We start from the raw sequence: 13,849 nt of genomic DNA on the forward strand, positions 1-13,849 counted from the left end.
AATTTTCGGTCCAAAGCATTCAAACCCTTTCTTGGTCAGCTAAATTGAAATTCAGAAGGTTTGTAATTTCACAACTTAGTCTTGTTATTCTCCTACTTAGATGAATATGGTACCATACTGTCATGGGTTTTATGGTTGCAGATTTTAAAAACACGCTAAGAGAAACTATATTTTCATCCCTGTTGAATTTTTTTTTTGAGGTTTTATTGATCGGATCAGTGCTTTCCTTCCTTCCTTATGTCAGCCCCAGTATTTTGGAACAAAACTCTCAGGCATCAGGAGAGGACTGTTATCTGTTTAGCTGCCATGTTGGTACCTAAGTCTCACTTGTTAGTGGTTTTGACCTTGCCATTCCCATCTATCTTGCTTCCCTCCTGGTACTCTTCCTTTTGTAGTACTCAAATAATTATTGCTGTTTCTCATTCAGCAGGATGCAGTTGAAGCTTTCAATGCCCAGATTAGAGCTGTCTTGCTATGGTGTAACCTTTGAATTAAGCACACAAAAATTAAATAGAATTATTTCCAGCATAGCTGGAGACTTTCTCTATATACTCATACTTAACATAACAGAGATGCAAAATCTGCCTCAGTTTTTATTAAGTGCATTTTTTTGCTTTCAACATACTTTAATCAGTAGAAACAAATGACGTGTACTACTTCGAGGAGTGACCCTGTGGGTGCTCCACCTTAGGTGTTTGGGTGCCGCTGCACTCCTAGTCAGAGATTTTTGGTGGCAGTGCTCTTTGGAGCGCTGCGCATGCAGAGCAGTTGGTACATGTGGGCTACGTCTACACTGGCATGATTTTCCGGAAATGCTTTTAACGGAAAAGTTTTCTGTTAAAAGCATTTTCAGAAAAGCACATCTACGTTGGCAGGACACTTTTCTGGAAAAGCACTTTTTCCGGAAAAGCGTCCGTGGCCAATCTAGACGCGCTTTTCCGCAAAAAAGCCCCGATCGTCATTTTCGCGATCAGGGCTTTTTTGCGGAAAACGCTACTGTGCTGGCTACGCTGGCCCTTTTCCGGAACAGTTTTCCGGAAAAAGACTTTTGCCCAAACGGGAGCAGCATAGTTTTTTCTGGAAAAGCACTGATGATTTTACATTAGATCGTCAGTGCTTTTCCGGAAATTCAAGCGGCCAGTGTAGACAGCTGGCAAGTTTTTTTTTTCCGGAAAAGTGGCTGATTTTCCATAATAACTTTCCCGTGTAGACACAGCCGTGGTGTTGCTACTATGCATGTGTAGTAACCATACCCTCAGTTCCTTCTCTGCCACTGCCAGTGTCGGTCAGAACCACTGTGCTCTGCAGCAAAAAAATTTTTTCTCTTTCACTCTTGTAGTGTTTAGCATGGTTACCTGTTCTTCATAGTTTTTCATAGTTTAATAGTTAGAAACAGTTAGTGTTAGTTTAAAAAGAAAGAGTTTTTCTTCTCTTTTCCTTCTTAAGGTTCATTTTTTTCCCCCCCCTTAGCTGTCTTTCTTCCCTGGGATGCCAGGTTCCCCAGACTTCAAGCACTGCCTGACCTGCAGGCTTTCCATTCCTGTTTTGGATGGGCACTCTCAGTGTGTCCGGTGTGTGGGCCAGGCACACACCACAGTCCAGTGCCAACACTGCAAGCAGTTGACAGTCCAGATGTGGAAAGCTCGGAAGCTACAACTCAAGGTGATCTCCCTGGAAAATACAGTAAGGCCAGCCTCTGACCCTGAGCGCTCCACCCCACCTCGGCAGCTCTCTGAGATGTCTGTCCGAGATGGTGGCCTCATCTGCCTCCGCTGTTAGTGTTCCATGGACCAGCCCAGGAAGAGATCTAATTTTTTGAGTAAGGGTGATTTCCCCCTTAAAAAAGATGGGGGCAGGCATCTAAAATACCCTCTGCACTGACCCAGTTTAGGGCACCACACAGGAGGTTCTGGGACCGTCAACATCTAACTGTTTCTGAGGGTCCAAGGACCTCACAAAGGTGACAGCTAGCCCACTGGACAAGGCATTCAACACTGCTTGCCTCAGCCTTAGTGGGTGCTGAGTCAAAGTCGAAAATGCCTCACGTAGGTGTTCCGTCAGCACTGAAAATAGCTAAGGCGCATGCCACACCATCGGTACCCATGCTGCCTCCAGTACTGAGAGAACATAAACCTACTGCTCAGTCAGCACTGCAGATCTACACTACTGCCGACACCGACGATGCTGGCACTGCTCTCGTTAACTGCTGCTTCCAGCAGGTTTATCTTGTCCACTCGTGTGGGCTTGGCACCGCCATTATGGAGCGATGAGGATGATGAACCTCTCATCAGTGCCTCTACATCAAGGCACTCTTTGCCTAAACAACCTCAATTGCAACAGCAAATGCAGCAGTCAGCCCCGTGGCCACCACCCTGGTGACTCCCACCTCCAATGCCTATGCCGGCCAACTGGTCATACTGGGATCCTTGGGGCCCTTATGGAATCCAGCAACCACAACTGATGCAGCCTCAACCAACCCTGCCTGTACTATCCAGGACTGCCTCTACACCAGTGGTCCCCAACACGGTGCCCGTGGGCTCCATGGCACCCGCTGGAGCATTTATGTGCGCCCACTGAATCATCTGAGCTGCCCCTGGTGCGCGGCACATGCGTGGTGCTGGCCCCGGGCTCATGGGTGGCCCCTGCCCCAGGCGCATGGTGCATGCGCGGCCCCGGGCACGCAGTGCGTGGGCAGCCCCGCCCCCGGGTACCCGGCAGCCCCCCAAGGTTGGGGACCGCTGCTCTAAACCATCACGAGACTCATATCGGTGCCAGGAAGAGGACAAGCCTCCTTCAAACGATGATGAGTCTATGGTCTCCTCACAACCATCTACACACATCTTGTCTTCTTCCCCTGACAGCACTCTGATGCCTCTGCCTCCCACAGCTGGGGATGACTTTAAGTCCTTCCAAGAGCTATACAGAAAGGTGGCTGATGTTCTGGAGGTCTCACTAGTCAGTTTCCCAGAGACTCAACACAAACTAATCAATATATTAAACATCTCCCCAGCACTCAAACTTGCACTCCCTGTGGACCTGGCCCTATGGACCATGCCAAGGGATTCTGGCAAACCTCAGTGAAAACGCCACCAGTTTGCAAAAGGTCAGACCGCAAATATTATGTTGCTCCTCAAGAGTCTGACTTTTTTTGTTCTCACTTCCAGCCCCTAACTCCATAGTGGTTGTTGCAGTGGACCAAAGGGGCAAACAGAGTGCAACGAGAACCACTCTGTATGACTAGGAATGGAAATGACTCATGGAGAGGAAGGCATATTCTTCTGCGTCTCTCCAACTGTGCATATCAAATTATACAGCCATGCTTGCCAAATACACACACCATATTTTTGAGCAGACGGCACATTCTATTGAGGCTCTACCAGGCCTATTATCAATTAAGACGCCCTTATCTCACACATGGCCCTTCAAGCTGCATTAGATGCCTCTGATGCTGCTTCTCAATCCATTGCAACTGCAGTGATGATGAGGAAGTCATTGTGGCTACACTTGTCTGGATTTCCCCGAGAGTTCAAGGCCACAGTTGAAGATCTCGCTTTTCAGGGATCCAAGCTCTTTTCCAACACTACCCTTCGTTCTCTCAGAGACTCCCAGGATATCTTGAAAATGCTTTGTATCCATGTCCCTGCAGTAAAATGCAAGCAGGGAAGAACTTTTGCTCAGAGGTACAGACCCACACCTTTTAGCCAAACACAAAGGCAGTTTGATAATAGGAGACAACACCAGAGCAGGAGGAGGTAAACTACTGATCAACCCTCCACCTCTCAACTGTCAGGTTCAGGACAAATGTTTTGAAGTTCAGAACAAGAGTCTGGTAACATCTCCTTGCTCAGGGCAACCTCATCCTCTTTGCTGTCAATGGCTGGCACCCTTTTACTATCTGTTGGTCATGATGGGGACTGGACATTATAAAGCATAGATATTGTATCCCCCTTAGTTCTACTCCCCTTTCCCACTCACCTTCCCTGTCCCTCTTGAGGGACCCATCTCACGAGAACATCCTTTTCCAGGAGATTGAACATCTACTCCAGTGGAACACGTGCCACATCATTACAAAGGGAAAGGCTTTTATTCCCCCTACTTCATGTTGAAGTAGGGGAGCGAAGGCCAATTCTCGATCTCAGAAGGTTCGACATATACAACCACAACGATTCAAGACGGTCACCCTATCCATTATAATCCCTGCCTCGAGCAAAGAGGACTGGTTATAAAAACTCAACCTCTGGGGGACACATTTCTACATAACCACTCACCCGGCACATTGCAAATACCTCAGATTCACAGTCAGTGGAGCACAACATACAATCCTCCCGTTCGGACTCTCCACAGCCCCTAGAGTCTTCTCAAAGCTGCTGACAGTTGTTGCAGTGCATCTACACAGTCAAAGGGTCTCTATATTCCTGTGCCTTGACAACTGCCTGATAAGAGCAGGCACAAGTGAGGAGGCACAAAAAGCAGTCTCTCTGACCAGAACTCTTTTCAGACTCTAGAGCAGGGGTGGCCAACCAGTTAGACACTGAGAGCCGAAATAGCCGTGGATAGTAGTGCAATGAGCCAGGCATCCCCTCCCCCCCCCATCCCCCAGAGAGGCACCTCTAACCCCCTGCTCCTACCCAGTGCCCTCCCCCTTCCGCAGAGCAGTGGCTTAGCAAGGGTTTTATGCGCCCAGGGCCAAAGGCAAAATTTGCACCCCAATCACTTGCACCCAGGCCCCAGTGCAGTAATCCCAGGAGCAACAGCACTTGCACAGTCCCCATGCCCATGGTGACCTGGAGCCTCCTGCGGGGAAGGCGCAGAGCAGTTGGGTGCACAGAGGGGCTCTGCTCCTGCTCCTCTTGGCTGCAGACTGGCAGGGGCTCCGGGTCCCAGAGGAACTAGTCCCAGGGGGTGGGCAGTGCTTTGTGGGCTGTTCCTGCCCCCCCCCTCCCCTCCGTGCCAGCTGGAGTCTCCAACTCAGGCCTGCTGATCTGTGAGCAGTGCAGGGGCTGGCGGAGCCACTCAGTGCCGCTCCAGTGAACAGCGAGGGCAGCGCCTGGGCATAGTGGGCTAGGTCCAATGGCTGGTGCCCTGGCACTCAGCTTTTCTTGGCTCATGGACTCGCCTTCCAGTCCCAAGCCACATGCCTGATGGGGCACGGGGAGCCCACTGGGGGGGCCGCATGGGGCAGCAGCCAGCCAGCCCCTACTTTGCTCTGCCACTTGTGACCCAGGCAGGGGCAGGATCTGGCCTCTGCTCCGCTGGCTCCCACCTCCTGTCCAGTTTGGGGGCCGAACTGCACAGAGGGGTGGCAGCAGCTCCTGAGCCATGGGCGCTGGGCTCCTGGGCAGGCTTTTGAAGTGCCCACTCCCGCCCCTGGCCCTGCCTCGGCCGCTTGTCTGCAGGGAGCAAGTGGCCTGCCAGCCCTGGGCTCGCCTTGGGTTTGCACTCCCACCCCAGACCGGCGCCCCCCCCCCCGTGTGGTTCTTGGGGCAACTGCCTCCCCCTCGCTACGCCACTGCTGCCGAGCCAGGCACCCTCCTCCTCCCCTCTAACCCAATGCCTGGGTCTCACCAGAGCCGCCGCTACAGCCACACGCTTCTCTCTTCAGGTACTGGGGAGCGTGCGCAGAGCAGTCTAAGCATATGGCTTTGAATGAGCTGTAACCCTGAGAGCCGCATTTTTTGAGCAAAGAGCTGCATGCGGCTCACGAGCCATGCGTTGGCCACCCCTGCTCTAGGGTTGTGGATAAACTGCTCCAAGTGCAAACTCCAAGCATCACAGACAAAGGAGTTTATTGGGGTTCACCTTGACCATGTGAAGGCCGTAGCATCGCCACCTCAGCAGAGATTTCAGACTCTAAAGGACTTCATAATGCTTCTCCAGAGCACCCCACAAGCAACTGTAAGGACTTGCCTGCAGCTACTAGGACACGCAGTGGCAGCCACAGTGATGTTGCACTCCAGGCTATATATGAGACTGATGCAGCAGTGGCTGAGGACAGCGTACAGGCCACGATACAACAGCATCAACAAGCTGGTGTCAATTCCAACCAGAATCAAACTTTCCCTGGACTGGTGGACAGACCCAAAAACTATGTGCACTGGGGTACCTTTTCACAAACGTGCCCTGTCCACCACTATCACGACGGATGCCTTTCTCCTGGGTTGGGGGGTTCATGTAGGCTCAGGGACAGTGGTCACCACAAGAATCCAACCTGCACAAAAACGTATTGGAACTCGGGGCAGTATTCTATGTATGCCAACACTTCGTACATCGCATATGCAAAAGCTCGGTCCAGATTTTTATGGACAATCAGGTCATGATATTTTATATCAGCAGATAAGGAGGGGCAGACCTTATCATCTATGCAGGGAGTCTGTCTGCCTCTGGACTTGGTGCATGCCACAAGAGATATACCTTCAGGCCAAGCAGAGACAATCTCACTGCCGATGACCTCAGCAGGAACTTCAAATCCAACCACAAATGGGAAATGGATCCCAGAATCCTACACCAATTGTTCACCCAATGGGAATTCCTCACAGTGGACTTGTTTGCAGCCAGTGCCAATAAGATGTGTCCACAATACTGTTCATGTGCAGGCATTGGCATGCATTCCCAATATAGCGGAACGCAATACTTCTCTATGGTTTCCCTCCCATCCTGTTCCCCCATCAAGTGGTCAACAAAATCAACTCAGAAACTGCCATGGTAATCCGTGTTGTCCTGGAGTGGCCGAGGCAGACTTATCTGCTCCAAATGTCCATGAGACGACTATGGGTACTCCTGCTGCTGCTTCCTCATCTCTTGACTCAGGAGGTCAGGCATCTTTGCCAACCGAACCTACGGGCACTCCATCTCCATGCATGGTTCCTTAATGGCTCACCTCAGTAGAAATAACATATTCTGATCAAGTCAAACAAATCTTACTGAACAGCTGTAGCACAACAAGCAAACCCTTACCTTTACAAATGGCAAAGGTTCTCAGGGTGGACAGAGCAAAGAAGCTTAGAACCAGCCTCAGTACCGCTGTCTGCCATTCTACAATACATCCGAGAGTTGAAAGTCCGGGCTGTCATTCAGCTCTCTAAAGGTCTACTTGGCAGCCATTACAGCTATCAACCTATTGATAATAAATCAGTCTTCACCCATCCTAGGACCAAATGTTTCCTAAGGGGCATACTAAATACTTACCCACTAACCAGGCCTCCTGTCTCAGCCTGGGACCTCAGCTTGGTTCTCAGGGTCTCACTTCTAAACCATTCGAGCCTATGGCGACATGCTTCATGCTCCACCTCTTTATGAAGGTGGTCGTTACTGATAGCTGTCACATCTGCCAGGAGAGTTAGTGAGATCAGGGATCTCATGGCAGACCCTCCTTTCACGATATTCCACAAAGACAGCGTTTTTCTCTGTTCTTACCCTAAGTTCCTCCCAAAGGTCCCTACCCCATTCCACTGTAATGAGCCTATAAACTTACCTGTTTTCTTCCCAAAGCCTCACGCTGATAGCAAAGAGACTATCTTTCAACATCTGTCGGGCTATTGCCTTTTACTTAGAACTAAACCGATCTGCAGGACAAACCAGGTTTTGTCTCCTCTACAGAGAGATCCCTGGGCATGCCTATTTCCACCCAGAGAATATCTAGGTTAGACTGTATCTAACTAGCCTATTCCACCTATGGCTAAGCACCTTCATTTCAGCTACGGGTGCATTCAGCCAAGGCCATGGCAGCCTGTACAGCCTATGTACACAATATCCTGCTCATGGACATATGAAGTTCAGCAATGTGGTCCTCCCGTCACACATTTGCTAGACACTATGCTCTGGACAATCACCCGTCTCCGGGTACCAACTTTGGACACGCTGTCTTAATTGCTGTGCACAATAATATCTAACCAAAACTCCTGCCTCCATCACTGGTACTGCGTCTTAGTCACCTATGGTAGAGCACCCACAGGGACGCTCCTCGAAGAAGAAGAAGAAAAAGAAGAAGAGAGGGTTCCTTGTGCAGGAACAGGTTCTTCACGATGGTTGTCTCTGCAGGTATTCCACCACCCTCCCTTCCTTCCCTTGTTTCAGACTTGTTGGTTTCTCCTTCCGGGACGGAGAAGGAACTGAGGGGACAGTTGCTGTGCATGCGTAGTAGCGGCACTATGTGTACCGTCTACTCTGCATGTGCAGCCCACCAGAGGGCAGTACTACCAAAAATCTCTGACTAGGCATGCAGCGGTGCCCAAACACCTAAGGTAGAGCACCCACAGGGACAACCATCTTGAAGAACCTCCGTTATTGCACAAAGTGAGTAACCCTCTCTTCCTTTTTGTGTCTTCTCTAACAGTCGGAATTTTTTAAAAAGTTAGGTGGCAAAGTGTTTATCACAGAAAACAAATGCTTAATATTTTCTCTACTCTGGCCCTCACAGTTTGGTGTAATAAAGGCGGTCTTCTAGGATGCCCTAGTCCCCTTGAAGTCCACCATTCTTGGACTTAGCACACAAGAAAAGGAAATGCTGCTAAGTAAGTATATAGATTGGGTATTTAGACTGTAAGCTCTTTGAGATAGGAGGACTGACATTTTATATGTATTGTGCCTACCATAATAAGACTTAATTTTAGTCAGTCATTTAGGTGTTACTTTACTATGAGAAATAATTAAGTTTGTTTTTTAAATATTGAATAGTTCCACAGCATAAATGTTGATTTCAGTAAGTTCTCAGGAGTGAGACGGTTCCTCAGATGAATTCCCATCTCTAAGAAAACTGGTGTCTTACTAGACCTTTAATCAGCTATTTACAACTCACTTTCTTACTAAATCTAAATGAGACCAGCAGTTGTTCGTTTTATCTTGAACTCTTAAAAGTGAAAGTGCTCAACCGGGATAAGTGTAGTGTTACTTTCATACACAGTTTTCTTGTGAATGACTTATCAACTACAGTATTGGTTTCATGTATAGACCAGAACAAAATTATTATCCTGAAGTAATTTCACCTTCACTTTTGACTTGTAGGAAATGTATGTGATTTTGGGAGCGAAGCGGTATTGGAAATCAAATATTATGCTCAGTATGTCACATATGACTTTTCAGTTGTAAAACTATGGTTCTTTGTCTTTACACCTGCTCGCTTTCATAAACTTAGTGTTACTACCATGTAGAATTTCAAAAAATTGCAGCTATTGGTGAGTGTTGTGACTAGACCTCTTCTGAATATCTCGAAATCATTTGTTGTTGTTTCAGGCAACTAGGTCTCGAGCAGAACCATAAGTCACGTGGAGCCAAAATTCATGGGGAAAAATACTTTGAATTTCATTTTGTTCTTTTTCTATGGTGGTCAGTGCCATACTAGCTGAACAGTTTATAACCAGAACAGATATACGAGGTATGGAAGTATTATCCTTATTTACAGATGGGGAGTGGAAGCACAGAGTGAGTGATGTGTCCAAGATCATAGCGGAAATCTGTCAAAGCTCAGAGTAGCTTGAATCTCAATTTAGAGCCTAAACCACAAGATCTCCTACTTTTCTGTCTTTAATATTTAAATGAATTGTTTAATTTCTGCAAAACAAAAATATTAAAGTGTAAAGTGGCATACTGTTTTTAGTACTAATGTAACATTTCCCCCCTCCCATTCTCTCCCTTATTTAGCGTTGTGTGGTGCTGCGTTTTCTGAAGTTTCCCCCAAACCGCAAAAAGGTAAGATACAACACTCTTCTGACTTGATACTGTTCACCCCTTGTGTTAAAAACCTCTTCACTTGTATCTCCTATTAATGCCCACTTTTATAATGGTGTCTGTTGTAGGGCAATGAAGTTTTAGAGTCCACTGGAAAAGCATTGGGCTGGTTTTAGGGATGTTAAATATTGGTTAATTGAATAGTTGATTAACCTCATGAATTCTTATCCATTACTTGACTATTCTATAGTCCCCGCGGGTGGGGCTGGTAGACAGTGTTCTCCAGCCCAGCTCCCAAGGAGCCTCTTGCCACTTCACACTGCTGCCTCTATATCAGAGGTAGCTGCGTGGGGTGGCAGCAGCTCCTGTCCTGGGGGTGTTGGTCTGAGCTCCTGCACCGAGCGTGAGCCTGAACTGAGCTGCCAGCCTGCCTGACTCCTAATACACTTTAAATGCAGAGACACCGCAGGGATAGGTCGCAGACCTGGCAAATCCAGGGCTGAGCCAGGTTGCTGGCCAGCCTGCTAAAAAATGTATTGGCAAGCAAGAGGGGAGGGAAATGCATGTAGTCTATAGCATTAACCGATAAGCTGTTGCTTATTGGTTATCAACTCCACTGTTACATCCCTATCTGATTTGTTAATTTGGTACTACTGCAGACAGCACAGATTGAGCAGTAGATACTGACTGTTGCAAGCTAAAACTTCTGTAGCGGGCTTTGAGCTATGCTTTGAAATAGGTAGATAAAAGCTTAGTATGGAATTTTTAGTGTGTGGCCACACACATTTACTGTGCAGAGAGGGCTAGTGCAGGGTATGTTTACTTCTCAGCTAGGCATGGACTAAGTGTTGCTGTAAAGAAATATTAAGTCTGCTCCCATGGAAACTAATGGAAAGATGGATTATGAGCTTTTCAAGGCACGGTCTGATTTTGTGTGTGTTCATATACAGCCTCTTGCACACTGAAGTTCCAAACACGACTAAGGCCTGTGGATGCTACCACAGCATGACACAATTGTAATTGCATTCCTGACCAGTAGTCCTGATCCTATTCTTTGCTTCAAGCTTTTCTTCCATTAATGCTTCTTGAGTCATTGTAGCCCAGGGGAGGGGAACCTTATTTGAGTCGGGGTCCAATGACCCATAGAAAAATCAGTCTGGAGCTAGGGGGTGCAGGGTGGGGTGCAGGGTAGGGTGCCAGCATGGGCTCCCCAATGCTGGGGGAGGCCCTAAGCCTCAGGGGTTAGATCCAGGCAACCAGATCTGGCCCCAGGGCCCCAGCCCTGCTGTAGGCTATTGCTCAATTGTCTCAATACTTTGTTTTCAACATTAGAAATATTCTGCAAAGTGAGTGCCCCTTGCAAGGTTACACTAGTTCTTCTGTTAGGCCTTGTTTTTTTCTCTTATCACTGAAGACCTTGCTAACACCTCCATGAAAGAACTTTCTTTTTAGATGGTGCTGTTCATTTGTCTGTTTTCCTCACCTTCCTTTTTAATGACTAAAATCAGAGCCTTTCTTATTTAGGAGATTAGGTACTTTTGTTGTTTACTGCTCCCTTGAAACTATAACCATATTGGGTTTTATACATAATACTAAGCCCTATTTACGTTACAAGTATGGTAATTTTGTTACTGAATTGGCCTGGTTCCAGCAAATGCAACTGTGTTTCTTTTCACATCAAAACAATGTTAATTGGTGGTGTTGCACCAATACTTACAATAGTGCTTGTGCTTCATCAGTGGATGCTGTTGAGTGAACGACTATTTGGACCAATATTTTCTCAAGTGACTACAGACTCAGAAACAGTTGTAGCCAGAGACCTAAATGCTGTGGAGCTGACCCTAGATCTTATTTAAATTAATTGACTTAAAAAAACCCAACAAACCTACATCCTACATGTACACTTAATATACAGCAGACAGTGGATCTCTTTGTCACAGTTCCAGGATAACTGTGTACCTCTGACTGCTTCTTCCCCTCCTTGAGGGCACCCTTATTCAGGTTGCAGGCCTCTAGCTCTCACCTCTTAAGGCAGGAATTCATGTATTTCTCTCTCCAGTCTGGGAGTTGAGGCTGCAATTTCCTTGCAATTTATTGTGTTTATTACACTTGAGTCTTGTGTCATTAGTTCTGTGCTCTGAGGCCAGGTCTAGACTAAAGGGGCAGGTGGAATCTAGATATGCAACTCCAGCTTTGTTAATTGCCAGAGCCTTTTAAAATTGCCAGGGTCCAGCAGCTTTAATGTCTGTGCACGGTCCGGTACATGTGATTGGTTCTTACTGGTATGCTGTACCAGCCCACTTTCATTACTGGGTGTTGGCCGATCTACTTGTGCAGTTTGTCTGCAGATTGAACAAGGCATTGCTGCTAGGGATGTAATAGTGTAGTTGATTAACCGATAAGCAAAAGCTTATAGGTTAATGTTATAGATTACATGCATTTCCACACCCTCTCCCCCCACCAGTAATTTATTTTTATCAGTCTGGCCAGCAGTCTGGCTCAGTCCTTGCTCGCAGTTGGTCGGAGACCTACCCCCCCCCCCCGACTCTGCATTTAAAGCATATTAGGAGCCAGACAAGCAGGCAACCCAGCTCAGTTCTGGTCTGTAGTGCCCTGCCCCCAACAGGGGCTACTCCTGCTCTGTATCAGAGGTGACAGTGCAGGGTGACAGGCAGCTGGTTCATGAGGGCAGCTGGTTTCTAAACTGGCTCTCCTCGCGGACCAGCTCCTGCCTGGTACAGTGGCAGCAGTGTGGAGTGGGGCCAGAGTGCACTAGCTGCTGGCCCCACCCCTGGAGACTATAGAATAGTCAAGTAACCAATAAGAATTCGTGAGGTTAATTGACTATTCATTTAACCAATATCGAACATCCCTAATTGCTACATGGGTTTATACTTGCTTCATGTTTGGGAAGTTAAGAGAGGAAATAAAATACAGACCCTGGACTTGAGAAGTAGAGTTTGACTCCCTCGGGGAACTGATGGGCAGGATCCCCTGGGACACTAACATGAGGGGGACAGGAGTCCAGGAGAGCTGACTGTATTTTAAAGAAGCCTTATTGAAGGCGCAGGAACAAACTGTCCCGATACGCAATAAGGTAGGCAACCAGCTTGGCTTAACAGTGAAATCTCTGGTGAACTTAAACACAGAAGGGAAGCTTACAAGAAGTGGAAACTTGAACAGATGACTGGGGAGGAGTATAAATACAATGCTTGAACATGCAGGGGAGTAATCAAGAAGGCCAAAGCACCATTGGAATTGCAGCTAGCAAGGGATGTGAAAGGTAATGAGAGGTTTCTACAGGCATGTTAGCAATAAGAACTAGTGATCAGGGAAGGTGTTGGGACTCTTACTGAATGGGGGAGGTAACCTAGTGACAGACGATGTGGGAAAAGCTGAAGTACGCAATGTGCCTTCCACCCCTCCCCACCCCCCCGGCTTCACAGATGTGGTCAGTTCCTAGATTGCTGCATTAGCCAGCACAGTATAGGGAGGAGGTAGGCAACCCTCATTGGAGAAAGAACAGGTTAAGGACTATTTAGAAAAGCTGGAGATATGCATTAGATCCTCCCCCATGTGTCTGAGGGTGCTGAGGAAGTTGGCTGATGAGATTGCAGATCCGTTGGCCATTATCTTTGAAAACTCATGGCGATCGGGTGGGGTGGGGGGGCGGGGAAGGAGGGGTGTCCCAGGTGATTGGAAAAAGGCAACTGTAGTGCCTATCTCTAATAAAGGGAAGAAGGAGAATCCAGGGAACTACAGACCGATCAGCCTCACCTCAGTCCAAAAGAGGACGGAGAGAGGCCAATCTCCGTGGTGACAGATGATAGAATGAGGAGCAATGGTCTCAAATGGCAGTGGGGAAGGTCTAAGTTGGATATTAGGAAAAGCTATTTCATTAAAAGAATGGTAAAGCACTGGAATGGGTTACCTAGGAAGGTGGTGGAATCTCCATTCCTAGAGGTTTTTAAGTCTTGGCTTGACAACTGCCTGCCTGGGATGGTTTCACTGGGATTGGTCTTGCTTTTAGCAAGAGGTTGAGAGATCTCTTCCAACCCTAAGGTTCTATATTTGTAACTAGAAATTTAAATTTCAGTGATCATTTTTGGATTTGCAGAAGTTGATGACACTTGCCCCAAATGATTTAGAAACTTTCCAGGACTGTATTATTATTATTATTATTATT

General features: G+C 47.5%; 1 protein-coding gene across 3 annotated transcripts in view; it reads left to right on the forward strand.

The window, feature by feature from the left end:
- IPPK (inositol-pentakisphosphate 2-kinase) overlaps positions 1 to 13,849 on the forward strand; it is an 88,441-nt gene that overhangs the window by 32,342 nt on the left and 42,250 nt on the right. For 2 of the 3 annotated variants that reach the window (XM_075939711.2, XM_089781095.1), the window contains exon 2: positions 9,637 to 9,684. In XM_075939711.2, coding sequence (XP_075795826.1) covers positions 9,637 to 9,684 — 48 coding nt within the window. Of the gene's footprint in view, positions 1 to 8,416; positions 8,511 to 9,636; positions 9,685 to 13,849 lie in introns of all 3 variants that reach the window. The other variant, XM_075939712.2, reaches the window with a different exon arrangement.

The sequence above is a fragment of the Pelodiscus sinensis genome, chromosome 11 (assembly GCF_052426305.1).
Source record: "Pelodiscus sinensis isolate ZL-2025 chromosome 11, ASM5242630v1, whole genome shotgun sequence".
Taxonomy (NCBI): Eukaryota; Metazoa; Chordata; order Testudines; family Trionychidae; genus Pelodiscus; species Pelodiscus sinensis.